A 19,104-nucleotide genomic window follows, 5' to 3' on the forward strand; every position below is an offset into this window, starting at 1 on the left:
CCAAGGTAGTTTAAAATGTACAAATAAGTAATCAAGAATAAAAAGCCATAAGATAGAAAGACTTAATTAGAATTAAACTAAACAAAAGGGATAATTTGAAAATAAAACAATAATAATAATAAGGACCAATATGCAATGCGCGCAAGTGCGTAGGGACTCAAACTGGAAATAATCCAGATCCTGAAACGCTGCGTTACATTGCGGACTAAAATGAAAATGCGCGCAAATTACAAAGCCAAATTTCAAAAAAAAAACAAAATAGAACAAATAAAGCGCAATTGAACGTCCGCATGAAGGGGAGGATCTAATGCGAAATTTTCCCATTTCGAACAAAAGGGCGCAGATCCGGCCTGCTAAACGGGTTAACGCGCGGACCCTTCCCTTTCAAACGGCGCCGTTTCAACATTTGTTAACTCCCATTTATTTCCTTCTTAAAACATAGCCAATCTTTAAAACAAAGGCCATTAACCCAATTTGTTAGGGTTTCATTTGGCAAGAAGCCGCTGAACCACCATTTTATTTGGTGACCGATAGTTTTTAGGTAATGGCCAGATCTGGTACATGCCCACAGAGATCCGGTAAGCTTTCCTTTTTTCTTTTTCTTCTTCATTCTTTTTAAAAAAACTTCAAATCCTTGTTATTTTTTCAAGGAAGATGAAAAAAAAAGGTTCATAGAGCAAGGAAATTCTCCACATTGTTCGACCCCTCGCCCTTACCTCCGCATCTATGAGGTATTCGGGCTCCTCATCAGTGTCGATTTACATAAAAAAAAATTAAATCAACCAAAAGGAAAATAAATCGACAGAGAGAAAAAAAGGAACTTTGAAATCACCTTTACTATCTTGATTGCTTTTTTTCTATTCTGTGTGTGTCTCCCCAAAAAAATTACAATCGATTCCCCCTGGCTTTATAGTCGAATGTTCAAATAAAAATACAATTTTTCTTTTTGCTTTCGTATTGGCTATTGTTGCTGTTGTTTGCTTGTTTTTTTCGCAGGTACGGAGCGTGTGCTGGCACCTGGCGTGAGGCGTACGGAGGCGCGCGTGGTGGAAGTACAGTAGCTGCTGGTGGCTGCGGCGCTAAGCAGAGGCTAAGATTTCTGCCTTGATTTTTTTGTTTTTGGGCTGTAGAGCATTTGGGCCTTGTAAATGGACTTATAATTGGACTATTCAATTAATTTTTATTTGGTTTATTTTTTGTTTAGTGGGCCCGGGTAAAAATGAGCTTTTACAGTAATAATAGAATTCATTACTACATTTTCATATTATTCCTCAAAGAATATTAACAGAAACAAAATATTTGAGCATACGCCACATATGTGGCCAAGAATCTTTCATATCACATTAATAACATAAGTTATCTTTACCCTTTAAAAAGTTATATTGAGAACTCTCATTGTTTTCTTATTTATTACTATGTTCCCACTTTTAGTGGTCAATGAGTATATCTTGTATTTTCTTTATGTTTACATTCACTTCGAGGAATGCAACAAATCTAGTAGGACGGACTTATAAGCATTCCAATAGATTCTTTATTTCATAATCACCATCGCAAACATGCATGAGATTTCAAAACAAAATCTATCTATGCATGTTGTAATTATTAGTCTCCAATTTAATAAATAATAAATAAAACATAGTAAAATATACCTAAAAATCTTTAACATCATCGTCATCACCTTAACTATTATCACGAGCACTATTACAAGTAGTAAAACAACTTTGTTTTTGTAATAACATTTACAATCTAATAGTAAAAATTATTTAACAAATAATCAAAATTTTCGTGTACGATGCTTGAAAATTATCTTATACACATTGTACCAAATTTTAATACTACATATATGTTATAAAATCTTATCTTGCTCTAACAAAATATTTATAAGTTCAATTTAAAAGATATCATACAATCATTCAACATTAGCAAGTTAATAAGAATAAATAGGTCCTATCAAATTTCCCTTTAATCAACAATGGTAGGTTAATATTTAATACAAATAATTTAATAATCAAAACATCTAAATATTATGCATAATATAACTTAATTAAAAAAACTTCAAAAAGAATGATTTATCAAAAAAAAATAAAGAAAACATACCATATTAATAGCAAACATATCTAATCAACAATTATGTCTTTTACATAAATAAAAAAACCTAGAAAGGCAAAAATCAAATACCATCAGAATGTGAAATTTATGTCAAATAAAAATTAATATTAGTCATACCTTAATAGAAAAAGAATATATGATCAAAATATAAAAGTTTCTTACCAAATCTATACTTTACCCATACTTGTACAATAAACCAAAGATCGAGAATAAGAATTATAATCCATTCTGAGATTGAATCTTTCAACATCCCGAATATAAAGTTGTAAGGGTGAAAGTTTAAGGTGTAAAAGAATTTGGTCTGTGGGATGACTTCGAAAGATTTTGAAAAAAATAGAGAATCATCGTGCTGATAACGTATTATAAAATAAAGAGATATGGAAAGAATAAAGAACAAAAAAAATACAAAAGCAATAGAGCATGTACTTTATTGATCAAAAAGGGTAATTTACAATACTTTATCAGAGTCTCTATTTATAGGCATAAAAAGTATAAAAGAAGTAGAGATCTAATTCTAATAACTATTAGAATTTACAATATATCAAAACTTTATCTTGATCATGATGGACTTCCACTTAAAAAGAAATTCATAACAAAAATAAATTTTAAAAAATATATATATAAATAAAACTAAGATAGATGCAACGTAACAAGCAAATGTCTCTAAAATAATAACAGAATTAACAAATGTCTTTAAAATAATAACAAAATTAACAATAAAATAAATTTTATATAATATCCAAACAATAACAACAAAATATTGCAACATAATAGTAAAATAGTAGCAAAATAGGGAGAAAACAATAAGAAAATAATATTAAAAAATAAAAAAATAGATTTTCTTTATCCTTTAGTGAATTCGGGCTAGGCCTAGGCCAAAAATGTCTTACCCGAGGCCCAACCCATTTTTTAAGCAGGTCTTTTTTTTTTCTAAACCCATTTTTTAGACTTATATTTTTGCCCAAACCCTTCTACATTTTGGACGGGCTTTCGGGCCGGACCGAATAACCCGACCCATGAACATGTCTAATTATACAATTCTTCAAACTTTTAATTATTTCAACAAAAACCCACCTATCTTTCAATTGTTGCCATGCAAGATATTTATTATACTTTAATGCTTGGGGCCATGTTCGTGTGACTCACTTGGAAGGCTGGCTAGTTGGCCTGGTCCTGTTATTTATCACTGACAACTAAATTTAGGTGTTAGTGTTTAGATTAGATAAAGATATATATCCGACCCTGAATATGTATTTAAAGGATTTTTTAAGTTGATATTTTTAAATGTTGTTTTTTCTTTTAATGGAAATATTAATTTAAATATGAAAGTTTTAAATATGATAATCTGTATGATAATTCGTATGTATTTTATATTAAAAAATTAATGTTTTTTAGTCCCATTAAAAAGAATAATTTATCTGGATTTTTATTAATCTCAACCATCCGAACTTTAAGATCGTTGACTTCGACGTCAGCTAAATAATTGGGAAACACAAAAAAAGCCAAAACTTGGGTGTCCATGGCTAATGTTTGTGTTTTTTAGAGCAAATTTCAATTTGTTGATCCACTCAAACTACCATTTTATACCTTTTTTTTGATGTATCTGAAATACCCAGACTTTGTTCTCTTTTGTTCATAACTAGTAACAGAAAACAGAACAGGTTAATGTCATGTCAAATGTGTTTTGTTGTTTGATGCTAAATTAGAAAGAAAATCCAAATATTTTTAAGCTCTTCAACTCTCAACTGTGGAATCCTTTTGGTTAATCTCACAAATGGGTTCAACAATTTGGGTGCTTTTGCTAGCTTTTTCAGTTCAAATCTATATCACAACAGCTACTACTGATGGCAGGGATTGTAAGTTCTATTGTTCTTTGATCATTTATGTATGTATATGCATGCTAATTTACTGCAAAAATGACATGAACTTGAAGATTGCACTGTCTGTCATATAGAATTTATCATTGGTGTCTGACTAAGGGAACCTGTTTTGTCCAATTCTTACAGATGCTGCTCTAAGATCTCTCACGGATGAGTGGCAAAATTTACCTCCTAGTTGGACAGGAGCAGACCCTTGTGGTGATAGTTGGGTTGGAATCGAATGTACTGGTTCTCGTGTGACCTCGATGTAAGTCGTTGTTTCGTTCATGTTGTTTCGACTTCGGGATTTTATCTAATGTTGTTTTGTTTCTGTTTCAGAACATTACCAAACATGAACTTGGTTGGAGAGTTATCGGGAGACATCGCGATGTTATCTGAATTGCAGCAATTGTAAGTCCTTTTTTTGCATATGCAACTTGTTTCCATGGCTTAATACAAACATCTTTGATATTAGCATCATTTTTTGTCTTTCAGGGATTTATCTTTTAACCGCGAACTCACCGGATCTCTTCCGGGATCGATAGGAAATTTAAAGAAGCTAAAAAACTTGTAAGAAGTTCTATTTTGCAATCAAAGCATCACCTAACATAAATGAGTAAATGACCCCTTTTTCTTTATGTTGGCAGAATCTTGGTTGGTTGTGGTTTCATTGGTCAAATTCCTTACACAATAGGATCACTGCCACAGTTGAGATTCTTGTAAGAATTTGTCCTAATTACCTCTTTTGGCCAATACAATCATAGATAGTTTCATGCTGGCTTATATTGTCTGCAGATCACTAAATACTAATGGCTTCACCGGACATATTCCACCGACCATCGGTAATTTATCGAATCTTTATTGGTTAGACATGGCTGACAACCAACTTGAAGGACCAATTCCAGTTTCGAATGGATCAACACCAGGGCTTGACTTGTTGATTCATACCAAACACTTGTATGTCAAATTTCCGTGTAATTTTATGTACTTTTTCTTGCCATGGTTGTTCTATTTTCCGTATCCTAACGATGTTGTTCTTTGTAATCTACAGCCATTTCGGGAAGAATAAACTCTCTGGGACTATCCCATCTGAACTTTTCAGTTCAGATATGGAACTGATACATGTGTAAGTTGCATTCGGTTTTTCGTGTGATGAAAAGTTCAAGACATAACAGCATGAAACTTGTGTTCCTAACATTTCGTTTTCGTCTTACAGGCTATTCGAAAGCAACAAACTCTCTGGACCTCTTCCTTCGACCCTTGGACTTGTGCAAACTCTGGAAGTAGTGTGAGTATCTCGAAAGTACTCGAGTGAATTTGTGTTCATATTTTCGGTCTAATGTATTATGTTGGCAACAGACGCTTTGATAACAATTCACTAAGTGGGAGTCTTCCATTGAATCTCAACAACCTTACAAATGTTCATGAGCTGTAAGCTATACGACGTATGCACTTGTTTATCTACTTGAAAACAGAACTATTATCATCTCTTAATTAAGCGCGTTTGGTGTTGATTTTCAGGTTTTTGTCCAATAATAAGCTGTCTGGTCCTTTGCCTGACCTTACAGGCATGACCAGTTTAAGCACCTTGTAAGTAACCTAACTCACAAGATATACTGTCATTTGCCTACTCACCGTCATCATCTTTCTGTTTACATGATTGTGCAGACATTTGAGCAATAATACTTTCATTCCATCGGATTTTCCTTCGTGGCTCGAGTCCTTGACATCGCTAACAATAATGTATTTCCCTCTTTACCATCAGATTTTTCAAGCATTTGATTTAGTTCAGGACCATGCACCGTGATGGTAGCTTATATAGCCTTGTTGATATGATTTGAACCGAAAAACAGTCTCGTTTACCGTTTATATAAGCAATTCTTGACATGGACCTCTTGGGATAAGTACCGTTTAATGATATATTCGTTTCTATGGCAGAATGTTGGGAAGTATTAAACTTCAAGGTCAAGTTCCGACCACGTTCTTTGAGCTTCCACATTTGCAGGCTGTGTGAGTATGGCTTGACCTTATATAAATGTGTTATATGGTTGGTCTTTTGTTCACCTTATTGCTGTTATATTTGTTGACAGGGAACTAGAAAGCAACCAACTTAATGGTACATTGGTAATCGGCACGAGTTTTACCAACCAACTACAACTCGTAGATTTGCGGAACAATAAGATTTCGGAATTCAATGATGCCGGATACAATTTTGAAATAGTGTAAGCTAAGCCAGACTTGGTGTTTAAAATCATTAATGCTTGTTAAAGTTAATAAGTTTCGTTCAACTGGTTTTTACAGACTTGTAGATAACCCGGTGTGTATGGAGACTGGAAAAGCCGACAAGTATTGCCAACTACCTTCACGAAAGTCCTTCTATTCAACACCTCAAAAGAACTGTGTATCGGGTTCGTGTCGTTCGAGTCAAATCACGAGCCCAACATGTACATGTGCATATCCATATACCGGAACACTACTGTTTAGAGGCTATACCTTCACGGAGTTAGGAAACACAGCTCCGTATCTTTCTCTTGAGCAAGCTTTGATGAAGTTCTTCCAGACACATCAACTTCCGGTGGAAACCGTTTCGTTAAGTGATCCGAGGAAGGATCAGTTTCAATATCTGCTATTGGACCTTAGTGTGTTTCCATATGGAGCAGATAGTTTCAATAGAAGTGGAATTTCAATGCTTGCATTTGCATTTAGCAACCAAACTTTCAAGCCTCCAAAAGAATTCTTTGGACCTTATGTCTTTAATGGTGACAAATACGAACACTTTCTCGATGATAAAAAATCGAAGAATTCAAGCATTGCTATCAAAATCGGAGCAGGAGTTGCTGCTTTGGTGTTTTTCCTACTGTTAATGCTCGCTGGGATTTACGCTTATCGTCAAAAGATGAGAGCCGAAAGAGCAAACAAAAACAGTAATCCGTTCGGTACGATAAATATTTCGTTTACTTAGCTCTTTTTTCAGTCAGCTATCTCGGCTTTATGACTGATTCTCTTCTGTAAAATAACACAGCAAGCTGGGATTCTAAGAAGAGCTTTGGTGATAGTCCTCAGTTGAAAGGAGCAAGATGTTTCCCTTTCGATGAACTTAAGAAATACACGAATAATTTTTCCGATGCCTGCGATATCGGATCAGGCGGTTACGGAAAGGTTAAGTTTGGCTCTCATTCTCTTTTGATGGTCTAATGCTCCATGTATTCATGTTGGTTTTATGTTTATGAAGTTACAGGTTTATAGAGGAACTTTACCGACCGGGGAACTCGTTGCCATCAAACGAGCTCAACAAGGTTCTATGCAAGGTGGGCTCGAATTCAAAACAGAGATCGAGCTTCTATCGAGAGTTCATCATAAAAACGTCGTCAGTCTACTCGGATTTTGCTTCGAACGAGATGAACAAATACTAGTATATGAGTATGTTGCCAATGGTTCTCTTGGTGATAGTCTATCAGGTACCACCCTTCATCTAGTAATGACCATATGTTACCAAGAAATGAATTAATACTAGTAATGCTTATTCGGAACAGGGAAGTCGGGAATCCGACTGGATTGGGCCCGGCGACTAAAAGTAGCACTCGGTGCAGCTCGAGGTCTTGCATATCTTCACGAGCTCGCGAATCCTCCGATTATTCATAGAGATGTCAAGTCCACGAACATCTTATTAGACGAACGCTTAAATGCTAAAGTTGCTGATTTCGGGCTCTCGAAACCAATGGGTGATAGCGAAAAGGGTCATGTTACGACTCAAGTGAAGGGTACAATGGTGAGTCTGTTTAGATTTTGTTTTAATGACCGGTTTTACATAATGCTAATGGTATTTACCGTTGTAGGGTTATTTGGATCCTGAATATTATATGACCCAACAATTGACCGAAAAAAGCGATGTTTATAGCTTTGGAGTAGTGATGTTAGAGATAGTAACGGCAAGAAAACCGATAGAGCACGGGAAATACATCGTAAGAGAAGTGGCGACATCGATGGATAAATCGAGAAGTTTATATAATCTCCAAGAGATTCTTGATCCAGCCATTGGTTTAGATACAGATACAATACCCCATGGGTTGGAAAAATTTGTAGATTTAGCAATGAGATGTGTTGAAGAAGCAAGAACTGATAGGCCTACAATGGGTGAAGTAGTGAAAGAGATTGAAAACATTATGCAGGTAGCCGGTTTGAATCCGTATGCGGAATCAGCTTCGAGTTCGGCTACTTATGAAGATGCAAATAAGGGAACTCCTCAACATCCGTACGGTAATAAAATTTAAAGGTATTCATTAAATGAACCGGATTTGATTTGGGTTGAACCGATTGAGTGAGGACTTAAAAGCCTACAAGATAGAGGCCTTTGGAATTTGGATGTCATTTCTATTACTAGTTTGATTTGCTTTCTAGGAGCAATGAACTTTGTAACAATGAGAGGTGCTTGAGTTGATTGTGGGATCTTCTATTTTTATTTTGTTGCATATTATATGATAAAATTGTAATATAAAATTTGATTACAAATTGCTTCTTTTATTATTTTTTCTTACAAATAAATGAATTTACTTTATTAGGTAACTCCAAATAAAAATTTTTATTATTTTCTTCAGAGTAAAAACTCAAATTTATAATACAGTTTATATTCAGAACAATTATCATTCAAAATAACTTCGATATAATAATAAATTTTGTTTTAAGAGTAGATTCTTGAGCCTGATAATTCTCACATTGGGGCTTCAACTTTTTTTGTTCAAATTAGGCCTTAAACTTAACAATTATTTTCACATTGAGGCTTAAACTTTTTTTTATCCAAATTAAGTCCTGGACTTGACAACTGTTCCTACATTTTAGACTTGAAATATCTTTTGTCCAAATTAGTCCCTAATATTTCCTTCTCAACCCTAATGTAGGAACAATTGTCAAATTCAAACCCTAATATAGAAACAATTGCAAGTTCCAAAGACTAACTTAGACAAAAAAAAAATTCAAACCCCAATGTGAGAACAGTTTGTCTAATTCAAACTCTAATGTAAAAAGAAATTGTCAAGTTTAATATCTAATTTGAACAAAAAAATTTCAAACCCGTTGTAAGAACATTTGCTTAGTTCAAGCCCTAACATAGGATCAATTGTCAATATAAAAAATTGATTCAAACCCTAACTTGAACAAAAAAATATATTAAACTCCAATTTAAGAACAATTGCTTAATTCAAATCCCAATATAATAACAATTATAAATTCAAAACTTAACTTGAAAAAAATTGAAACCCTCGATATGTATTTAATCCAAAAGTTGGAGGCCTGCTTCGAAGGGTAAGGTGAAATTTTGTGCAAATTAGAAAATATTTAACTATTTATTTAATATATTAAAAAATTATAATATTTCGATTCATACGATAAAGATATTAAATTAATTTAAAATTAAAATTTTACATACATAATGAATACAAATATATCACTAAATCCAATGGTTAAAATATTAAATCCAAAAGAATATAAAATTAAAATATTTTCCACTAGTGTAACTGAATTTCTCCTCGTATAAGGTGTATATATATTTATATAAAATCCAAATAATTTCCCCCTTTTTTCCTACCAAAATCCTATGGCAGCAATGATGAATATTCATGTTTTGTCTTAAAGTGACAATTTCTACGACCTCTGAAAGTGATGAAGCACCTGCCCCTGCAACTATTCATGTCTGCTCTGAAACTGGTTGGTCTGCACTGCAAGTTGCTTTGCTTTAAAAAAACAGAACAAAACATGGCTATCCAATGTCAGGGGTTAAAATCCTTCATGCACGGAATAGTAGCCTTAAAAACTATAAAAAATATCTTGTATAGAAGTTAGATTACATTTTACTCCTTTTACTCAAAAAAATAACAAATTAATCCTTATACATTAAATCAAAAAGCAAATCGAGACCTTCTATTAAAAATTACATTCATTTCTACTATTAAAAATTTATCATTGTCCCTCAAAATGAGATACACATGAATTTTGTACTAGAAAGGAGCAATTTACTCTTTAATCTAATATACATGGATTAATTTGTTATTTTTTTTAATAAAGGAAGTAAAATGTAATCTGACTCCTAATAGGTAACAAAAATCACGCATTTATGCTAAACTATGAAAGCATCTGAAGAAAAAATAAGAACCATTCGATAATCAATCAAAACCCAAACCTCGAAACGATAGTAAAAATGAAGTTTTACGATGAATACGAATCATCGAACATGCAGGCATGGCAGAGATTCGAGTGCTAAAGAGCAGGCAATAAAGAATTCAAGTGATGAAGATGTAACTTACCGGCACGGTCTGACTTTATCTTCTAGCTTCCACCAAAATGAAATCCTAATGCTGCCATTGTAAACTGCTTTCTTTTCCCGACATGGATGCCATCAAAAGTGGAAGACGTCATAAAGGTTCCCCCACCCCCGATATTAAACCATAAAAGCTACTGAATTCTCGAAAATGTAACGAAAAATATGTTTGCAGGGAGAAAATATTGGGAAAAGCTATTTTGATATGGAAGTCCAAGTACTTCTTTATTTTCTTTTTTTTTTTTTTGGGTAATAAAACAACTGCTATACAGAAAGGGGGAAAGCCCTCACTATTTTAAATCGACCCACTCGTTTGTTTTGAACTGGAAATGCTATCGCTCAAATCCCGACCCATGGTCTCTACTGGGAACAGAAGTACACATATCCCTGCTACAAAAATTATAACCTCGAACAACATAATGGCGGCAGTTTGATGACATCCATGCACTAAACCTACCGCCACGAGCGGACATACCATCCCACCAATTCTTCCCATTGAGCTCGCAATTCCAACACCAGTTGATCTAACAGACGTTGGATATATCTACAATTTAAAAACAAAAAAAATTGTTACTTCACACGTAAGTTAATTAGAATCAACAAGAAAGAACAGTAACATCCATATGCATTACCTCTGGCGCGTATATATACATAACCGTGAAGCTGGCAGTGATGCATATTCGAGCACCAAAGAGGAGGCCGGTTGTAAGACCCTGAGGCTGATGGACTACCAAAGGAAACAGGAAAATGCAACACAGGAAGAACATAGCTGACATTGAGAACTTACGACCAAATCGATCGACAGTGAAAGCGGATATCAGGAGGCCGGGGAACTCTAGAGGGAAAAAAACCGAAGCTAGATGTTAGCAAGGTGCCTTCCATGAGCATTGGAAATAAACTATTATAAGTAGAATAAATAATTACATACCAGCAAAAGTAGTAATGAAAACATCTTTGTAGCTAACGCCCTCGTATTTTACTGTTTGCAATTCTTCCGGACGACATGTATTACGTCCATTGTGCAATTCCGTTGTGAGTAATACAAGGCCATAATACGAAAATGCATTTCCGAAGAATACCATCCATAAGAGTGTGGTTGACCGAACTAATTCTGGAGAAAGAAGTTGTAACAGCGTCGAGATGCCTCCGGCTTTAGGATTCATTTCCTTAGGAGCTTCGTATCCGTTATCTTCTGCTTGAAGCAACAATGTATCTTCTGTTGGGGTACTTTTTCCAACTAACTCGATTTCATTCTCGGAAACAAGAACTCCAGTAGGCAATTTTGCTCCATTTATTCTCGCTATTTTCTCCAAAACAACGAGCGCTTCTTCTTTTCTACCTTCCAGGCATAGATATCGGGGTGATTCAGGTGCAAATACATAGAATAGAAGGAGAATCGATGAAGGGATAGAAGATAGAGCAAGTAGCCATCTCCATCCCAACCGTGGCATCACAAACTGAAAGAATGAAAAAATAATGTCGATAAGGGGGAAAAATGAACATGATATTGTAATATGCATTTAATTCTTTGATGTAATAATAACCGGTATAATCTAAGGGTGAGGCAAACAATATTATATTTATACCCATGCGAGTGAGGCTTCAAAAATCGTCCCAAAAGTCCAGAATGCTTGGAAAACAACCATCCAAGTTCCTCGGCTTGGGGCAGGAATAAACTCTAGAAACCAGGAGCAAAGAACAGGGCCACCTCCCAAACCCAGACCAACCAAACAACGAAGAATAATCAATGAAATATAATTTGGAGACAAGGCACTCAAAAAGCCAGCTCCCGAAGTAACTATTGCAGTGATGAGGAACCCTTTCCTGAAAGAAATAAACAGATATTATAGGTCAGAAGAATATGCAACACAGAGGAACATCAAAGCCACTTTTACTTCCATTAAAAAGGTTAAAAACAATCAGTTTTGCATAAAGAAAAAGGTAATAAAGTGCAAGAGCAAGGCCTCTTTCCATGAGTGGACGAGATATTTGTATCTTAGTCTTGTTACCAAAGCACATCAAGTGAACTAACTCATCGATTTTTCTTTATGCATTATGTTGAGGGCGAGTATTTGCTTTGGTGTGTCTCACTCTCTTACCGGTGGAGTTATTGTTCCCAAGGTATCTATACTCGACTTAGCCTCAGGTTTTTATCCCTCTACTCCGTGGAGAGAAGGGGTTCACAGAGTTTTGGCAGGAGCACCAAAGAAATGTTTTATCATTTTGGTGGGGTTCAAACCCTAGCCCTAGTGGTAGTATTCTTAACCACTAAGACCCTTTAAGGGTTTGGGTTCTAACCCCAACAAGGCCAAAATGATAAAAATATTTTCTTGATAGACCTAAGCGCTCCCGCCAAAACTCCGTGAATCCCTTTGGGCTCTCCTCAAAATAGAGAGACAAAAACCCAGGACTGAAACCAAGCTTAGATACCCCAAGAACAATACCTCCATCATTGAGGGAGTGAGACACTCCAAAGTGGATACTCACCCTCAACACATTATATGCCAAGCACCTGTAATTGTGTTGCATTGGGGGTAAAGCAAGGTACCAATATTGAGGCATATTCATCTAAAGAAAACACGAATCATCAAAACAGGGATTGAATGCAAGAATAAAAATGTGAATTCGACAAAAAGTTCTCACCTTCTTCCATATTTATCTGAGACTACACCCCAGGAATAGGCACCAACAAGCATTCCAACAAAAACCACACTGGTTATTAAACTCTCTTGATGAGAAGTAAGACCCCATAAAGATTGAACTGCTGGTCCTATAAATGAGAGTAACATCATTTCCATAGCTTCCGAAACCCACCCCATTCCGGCGTAAGCAAGCACGAGAATTTGGAACTTTCCAAACCCCATGTGCAAAAGGGCATCATCCACAGTAAAGGTGGGTGTTCCATCTTCTCCCATTAAACACTGATAAAAGAAAATAAGATGTGAAAGTAAGCTTGTTAAATAACATAACAAGCAAATTCAACAAATATTTTTCAGATCTATATCATGAAAATTATATCCATTAACAGATCTAAAACATGAAGATGTATTCACAAACAGATCTACAACATGAAGTTATATACCACCGACACTCATACCCCATATCCATCTTGTATATAACTATATTAAATCACCTAAAATCTAGTTTCTTCTCCAAATTTGATCATTTTGCACCAAAAAAACTATCTAGACCCTAAATCCCAAACATAGTGTTCATCCATTAATGAAAATACAAATGTATGCATAACACACACCAAGTTACTAGGAATATAGATCTGAATCCCATCAGTTTTTGAATCCCACACACAAGAATATACCAAAAAGGAATCATCTTTGAACAATAATCAATTAATTAATTACCAGAAAAACAACAATGCGATACGCAAATCGCATGAAAAAAAAAAGTCTTGACTAGATTTCAGGGTCAATAACAAAATATAAACAAAAAAGAAATCACAAAAACAAGAAAAACCCAGAATTTGAAACAAAAAAAAAAAGAAAAAGAAAAGGAACCTGATTGAAGCTTGACCAAAAAACAGAATGGGAATGTTCTTTTTCTTCGTCTTCTCCGTCTTCGTATGAATGTAGAGATGAAACCGAAAAAAAAAATCTTCTTTTTGTGTTAAAAAAAACAAATGAAGAATCGAAGAAACAAAAATAAAAGGGGTTGACTTTAAGCGAAATAAATTAAAGATGAAAAATAGGAAGAATGCATTTGTGCCAATGAAGATTTGGGTGTTCTTGGTTGGTCTTTTTTTTTCTTTATTTAATTTGAAAGGAGGGGTTTGACTTATTCAACAGCCACTCTAGAGTTAGGAAATTTCTCCCACCGCTAACCTTAGCCTCTGGTTCTTCTTCTTCCTCCTCCTCCCATCAAATTTGAAATCAAAAGAAATGGAAGGAACTTCTGGATTTGTTCTGTTGGACCCTTTTTTGTAGGAGCCTTGTTTTCTTTGTTTATACTTCTCCTTTTATATTTTGCCTTTATTTAATTGAATGCCTTAGATTAGAAAATATCGTAATAGATGATAATAAAGATTGATTTTTTTTCCCTTTTACCAAACAGGTAGATTAAGGAATAAGTTTGTATAGATCTTAGATCTGTTTGACTTTGGGTATAATATGGTCTCTTTCTATGTCATTTTCCTTGAACCAATTAAAAAAAGGTTTAATATTTATGAACCACAATTAAGCCATGGATGATGCCGTAGGTTTAAAACTCAGTCAAATGAAATCAAGATGTGATCCATCTTATTTCTCATTGTCTTACATGTGTCTATATAGTATATACCTTTGTATATTTTTTAAGTTTTTTTTTTGAGTGAGATTAATTCGGTTGGTATTGTATTAAGTTCTGAATATCTTTTAGTTTAAGAGTTTTGATAAAATTATATATGTTAAGTTGATAGGATTATGTGATTTAATTATACTATATAAGAAGAGTTAGTGGTAGAGTTGAAGAAGACTTCATTGTATGTGTGTTAGAATACAACAATAGTAGTTTCTGAATAAATTTTTATGTTACTTTACAATAATCCACTTGACTTACGTCAAAAAGTGTTTCTTATTGGCGAGGTATCGTTGGGCCTTTCCTTAATCTAGATAGTTAACTTGGCAAGGTGGTTACACATGAGTGCACATTCCATGAAGCAATGTGTCATGTACAATATGTGAGGTTGGAAATAGAAAAAGATTCATGTCATAAGCCAAAAAAGTATCTATGTATGGTTTGTATCTTAGAGTCTTTTTAGTGGTAGAGATGGCTTATATAGATAATTAACTTAATATGGATCCTCTTGAAAAGATATCTTACTATGTAAGGTCGGTGGTAGGATCGTGAAAAATCTTATTAGGGTGTAAGAAGATGTAGCTTTGACCATACCATGGAGTATTGGTGGTAGGGTTATAGAGGATTTTACTACCCATATTTTACGATGCAACAAGGGAACGTGGATACCGATATAATCTTAAACATGTAAATTTTTTTTACTTTAATATTTTTCAGAAAATACGATCAAATATTATTAATATAATGATTAAATTAAAAAAATAAAATTATTTTAGTAATAATATTAATTAAAGCAACATATTAAAATGTAGTTTAGATATAATTCTACTAAAGAAAAAAATATTGTTGAGCCACTTATAATATTAAAGTAAATTTAAAAAAAAAACTCTTAATGAGATAAAAAAAAGTTTATTTTAAATATATAAAAAAATTATAAAACTTCTCAAATATTATTCAAAAAATAAAAATTAAATTAAAGTATTTTTTAATAAAAAGTGCATAAAATTCAAAAAAGGTGAAATTCAAAATAAAGTGAAAAATTAGAAAAAGAAAAAATTCACTAAATTATTTAAAAAATTTAGTCAAACATGATATAATATTTCAAATATATAAAATAAATTTTAAAAAAAAGAAAGAAAAAAGCCACATGATGGTTTACACCAGATAAGGCTTAAACTGGAAATTTCAAAAATTTCAAAGATCTCAAGTGAAAGAATGACGGAAAAACTTTAAATAAATTAATTTATATAATTATTTGGCTTAATATATTATTTAATACCTGAGTTTAATAATATTTCTCCAATGTGATAATTATGTTATTTTTTTATCCAATCTTGTACATGTATTTAATAAAATTTATATGTTTTGACACCTAAAGGTAATAATGTTAATTTTATAGTATCTATTTTAGGTTTTAAAGTTGATATGATGAAAATTAATTGCTAACATTATTAATTAATTATGAACTTTCATCAAGTCAACTTGGAGCACGAATTAAACACTAAAAAAAGTTAACATTATTACTTAAAGGACTCTTTGTACCATGTCTGCAATTAGTTCTTTTATTCATGGACCACAAGATCAATATTTTTTTTTTTGAAATTTCAAAGATAAAATGCAATTAGTCTTTCTATTTATTCAACATTTAAGACTTAGTCTCTCCTATGAAAATTAAATGAAATTTACTATTTCGATTTGTCAAATTTTTATTATTAGACTTGGCATTCTAATATATTGGATGGGTCATGAATAGTAAAATACCTTATTTTAATTTTTGGAAAAAAATATAAATTTTTAATTTTTTTCTCACTTGTTTTTATAGTTTTTTTTAGAATTTTCTGATTTTTTTTTAATATCTCTTTTTTAGCTATTATTTTAAGAGGAAAAAAAAGTTGGAGTAATAGATATAACATTTGCAATTTTAGTATTAAATTGGATCAAAATTAAAGGCGATAGATTCCGAATTGATTTACTTTGAATAGAGTGATTTATTTTTTGAAAAGTAGATTGGGAAGGAGTGGTGTGGACTTTTTTCTTTGGAGAGTATATATAGATCGATTGTTGTAATTTATTACCTTACCCTACCCTGTCCTGTCTTGCTATATTAATTTTCATAATGTATTATATATAACTATTAATTGGTAAAAATGTTTTGTCTTGACTTGAATGGAGTGGTAGTTAAAACTTTTATCAGACACTTATTTGCCGTGAATTCAAATTGTATTATCCCCATCTTTTACTCCTAATATTGTATCGAAAAAATGATAAACGGAGCAAGTAGTAGGACAGAACATGTCAATTATGTTGGCTAAATCAACAATTACTTTATTACTAAAAAGAAAAAAATATTTTTTCTTAGAAAATATTAAACAATCCTAATTTCTTTTATTTTCCTTTGTTGAGTAAATTTTAAAGAATTAAAGTCAGAAAAATACAGTATTGTGTTGGCTAGCAAACATATAAATCTTTCATGATCTATCCTTGCATGCCATGTTTTTCAATGGTGGAATAAAGGAGAACAACTAAATGGCCCTACTCATTGCAATGCATACATCTCCTTAGCAAAACCCATTGCATCTACTAATGACATCTTGCTAATACCATGAGGTGGTACATCAAAAACAAAGAGACCTGATTTATTACTATTTGCACAATTCGTAATGTAGAACGTCGTATTTGTTAATAATGTAAAAGTCTGACCGTTATGATATGATTGTTGGAATCTGACCATTGCAATATTGCTATTCAATTTTTTGGATCACTTTACTTCTTTGAGAATCCTATAAATAGGAGGTCATTTCTCCTCATTTTTTACAAGCAAAGATTCTCTCATCCTTTTCAATTATCTCATCTTTCTTTTCTCTAAAACTTTGGCATCTTACCAAAATTACATAGAGGAAATTTTGTTTAGGAGATTAGATTTTAAACGAAACTGTTGGTGACTCCCTCAACCTTTCTTGAGAATTGAACCTAGTGTGATTTTTCTGGTCAAATTTTTCGACCTTTAAAGCTTTATTTTTATCTTATTTCCCTATTCCTCATAGAAGAGTAATACCAATTGTGTTTCACCTTCTTTATTCGAGTGTATGAATATTGAAATTCCGTGTTAACATTGAGGGGCAACGTCCACTATATAATTACACCATTTGGGGCGAATCTGCTTCTAAGGTAGTGGTTCTTCTACGACACAGTAATTCTTTCTTTTATTTATACTTGGTTTATTTTTTAATCAGTGGTAGCAATTTTATTTTGTAGTTGTATTTTTCGAACAATATTAAATTTTAAGATTGTCTAATTAAAACTTTCAAAATTTTTGGAGACTTAATTAAAATTTTTCAAAAAAGTTAAAGGTTTTATAAGAATTATAAAAAAAAAATTTCTAAAGTTTTTATAGAGTTAAAAAGGGAACCTCTAGCCCTTCTTACGTGTCAATATGATCAACTCTTGAATTATTTCCTTCCTCGTTGGTTCCATTGAGCATTTTAACTAATATTATATTATCACTTTACGCTATGAACCATATTTTGAGATGAAGATAAGATGAGGCAAACATAAAAAATGTACCCAACTGAATTTGGTTAAATTGGATTCAAATCTTAATTATTTAAATAAATTTAATTTTTTATCAAAACTTTCACAAATTTAATTTAGACGAAATTACAAAGAGACCCATCTTATGGTTGGCACGTAGTTATTGTGGATGTTCCAGCTGGTTTCTTTTGCGTCTAATGTTTTTATTCACATTTTACTCTTGTTTAGCTGTTTACACGTTTTCTTCAAAAATTAAATGAAGAAAAAAAAGACATTTTTTGTCACCTCATATAAATTTACAAAATGTTTTGCAATTTATCCCTCACTGGTCCCACTGAAAATTACACCTTTTTTTCCTAAAAAAAAAATCAAATTAAAGCAGAATTTTCTGGTCCAACCAAATTAATCCCCTTATTTATAGAAGGCTTGTCCACCCCAACCAATTTTTTTTCCCCAAACTACAGCTAATTTTTATATATATATAAAAGTATACTTGTTATATTTTATTTTATTTTTAATTTTTTGGAATTTTATGAAAATATTTGGGGTTTTTCTATTTTTTAAGAAATTTATTTATTTTTATAATTTCTTTTAACATTTTATTAAAATATGAAATTCACTGTAAATTATTATAATAGTAAAGTTCATCTTTCATGCCATGATTAATGGGATTCGATTGGTGTGTATATATATTTAGAAATTGAAGCAAAGTGTTTTAAAAAAATTCATCAAGCCAGTTTTGTTCAAAAAATGGTTTCAACAGATGTATTAGGCAAATATTGCAAATGCAAATAAACCTATGTAATGAAAAATTATTACTAATTATAACGTTAATCATCCATTATTACTCTATCACCTATCCAAATAAGTTGACAATAGAAATTTCAAAACTATATCTAATAAATATAATTAACAATTCATGCCACTGGTTCGGTAGTAAATTTGTACGAGTTTTACGCTGATTGGGATGAAGTTTAAGATTCAATCTTTATGTGTGTAAACCCTTTT

The 19,104-nt window shown here is 32.5% G+C and overlaps 2 protein-coding genes and 1 long non-coding RNA gene across 6 annotated transcripts; 2 read left to right on the forward strand and 1 right to left on the reverse strand.

The window, feature by feature from the left end:
• Positions 1 to 434: 434 nt before the first annotated feature.
• LOC121230802 (uncharacterized) lies at positions 435 to 1,256 on the forward strand. Its single transcript, XR_005928940.1, has 2 exons — positions 435 to 578; positions 651 to 1,256. It is a non-coding gene; the product is annotated as an uncharacterized lncRNA (long non-coding RNA).
• Positions 1,257 to 3,526: 2,270 nt separating this feature from the next.
• Positions 3,527 to 8,477, forward strand: LOC107934643 (leucine-rich repeat receptor protein kinase HPCA1). The gene is made up of 18 exons (XM_016867120.2): positions 3,527 to 3,965; positions 4,116 to 4,236; positions 4,308 to 4,379; positions 4,464 to 4,538; positions 4,616 to 4,687; positions 4,764 to 4,925; positions 5,020 to 5,094; positions 5,185 to 5,256; positions 5,328 to 5,399; positions 5,490 to 5,558; positions 5,637 to 5,711; positions 5,907 to 5,978; positions 6,059 to 6,190; positions 6,270 to 6,904; positions 6,991 to 7,127; positions 7,207 to 7,426; positions 7,502 to 7,737; positions 7,805 to 8,477. The coding sequence occupies exons 1-18, from the start codon at positions 3,884 to 3,886 to the stop codon at positions 8,237 to 8,239; spliced, it is 2,814 nt and encodes a 937-aa protein (XP_016722609.1). The 5' UTR covers positions 3,527 to 3,883; the 3' UTR covers positions 8,240 to 8,477.
• Positions 8,478 to 9,406: 929 nt separating this feature from the next.
• On the reverse strand, positions 9,407 to 14,317 carry LOC107934642 (organic cation/carnitine transporter 7). 4 transcript variants are annotated; one of them, XM_016867116.2, is made up of 7 exons: positions 13,791 to 14,317; positions 12,922 to 13,199; positions 11,865 to 12,102; positions 11,207 to 11,735; positions 10,911 to 11,113; positions 10,265 to 10,822; positions 9,407 to 9,694 (listed from the first exon to the last, which is right to left on the reverse strand). In XM_016867116.2, exons 2-6 carry the CDS (start codon positions 13,191 to 13,193, stop codon positions 10,574 to 10,576), a joined length of 1,491 nt encoding a protein of 496 aa, XP_016722605.1. In that variant the 5' UTR covers positions 13,194 to 13,199; positions 13,791 to 14,317; the 3' UTR covers positions 9,407 to 9,694; positions 10,265 to 10,573. The 4 variants fall into 4 exon arrangements, with proteins under 4 accessions (XP_016722605.1, XP_016722607.1, XP_016722608.1 ...); XM_016867118.2 differs by having other exon boundaries at positions 9,407 to 9,679; positions 13,791 to 14,299; XM_016867119.2 differs by having other exon boundaries at positions 9,407 to 9,674; positions 13,791 to 14,279.
• Between the last annotated feature and the right edge of the window lie 4,787 nt (positions 14,318 to 19,104).

Source organism: Gossypium hirsutum, chromosome A06 (assembly GCF_007990345.1).
Source record: "Gossypium hirsutum isolate 1008001.06 chromosome A06, Gossypium_hirsutum_v2.1, whole genome shotgun sequence".
Taxonomy (NCBI): Eukaryota; Viridiplantae; Streptophyta; class Magnoliopsida; order Malvales; family Malvaceae; genus Gossypium; species Gossypium hirsutum.

Bases quoted from the DNA above. Each gene is read 5' to 3' on its own strand.
- LOC107934642 (XM_016867116.2), bottom strand. From the start codon at position 13,193: ATGGGAGAAGATGGAACACCCACCTTTACTGTGGATGATGCCCTTTTG. The intron at 11,736-11,864 runs GTATAAATATAA...TCATTCTTTCAG, and splicing joins TTGAAGCCTCACTCGCATGG to TTTGTGATGCCACGGTTGGG. The intron at 10,823-10,910 runs GTAATGCATATG...TTTAAATTGTAG, and splicing joins TGTATATATACGCGCCAGAG to ATATATCCAACGTCTGTTAG.
- LOC107934643 (XM_016867120.2), top strand. From the start codon at position 3,884: ATGGGTTCAACAATTTGGGTGCTTTTGCTAGCTTTTTCAGTTCAAATC. The intron at 4,237-4,307 runs GTAAGTCGTTGT...TTTCTGTTTCAG, and splicing joins GGTTCTCGTGTGACCTCGAT to AACATTACCAAACATGAACT. The intron at 6,191-6,269 runs GTAAGCTAAGCC...TGGTTTTTACAG, and splicing joins GGATACAATTTTGAAATAGT to ACTTGTAGATAACCCGGTGT.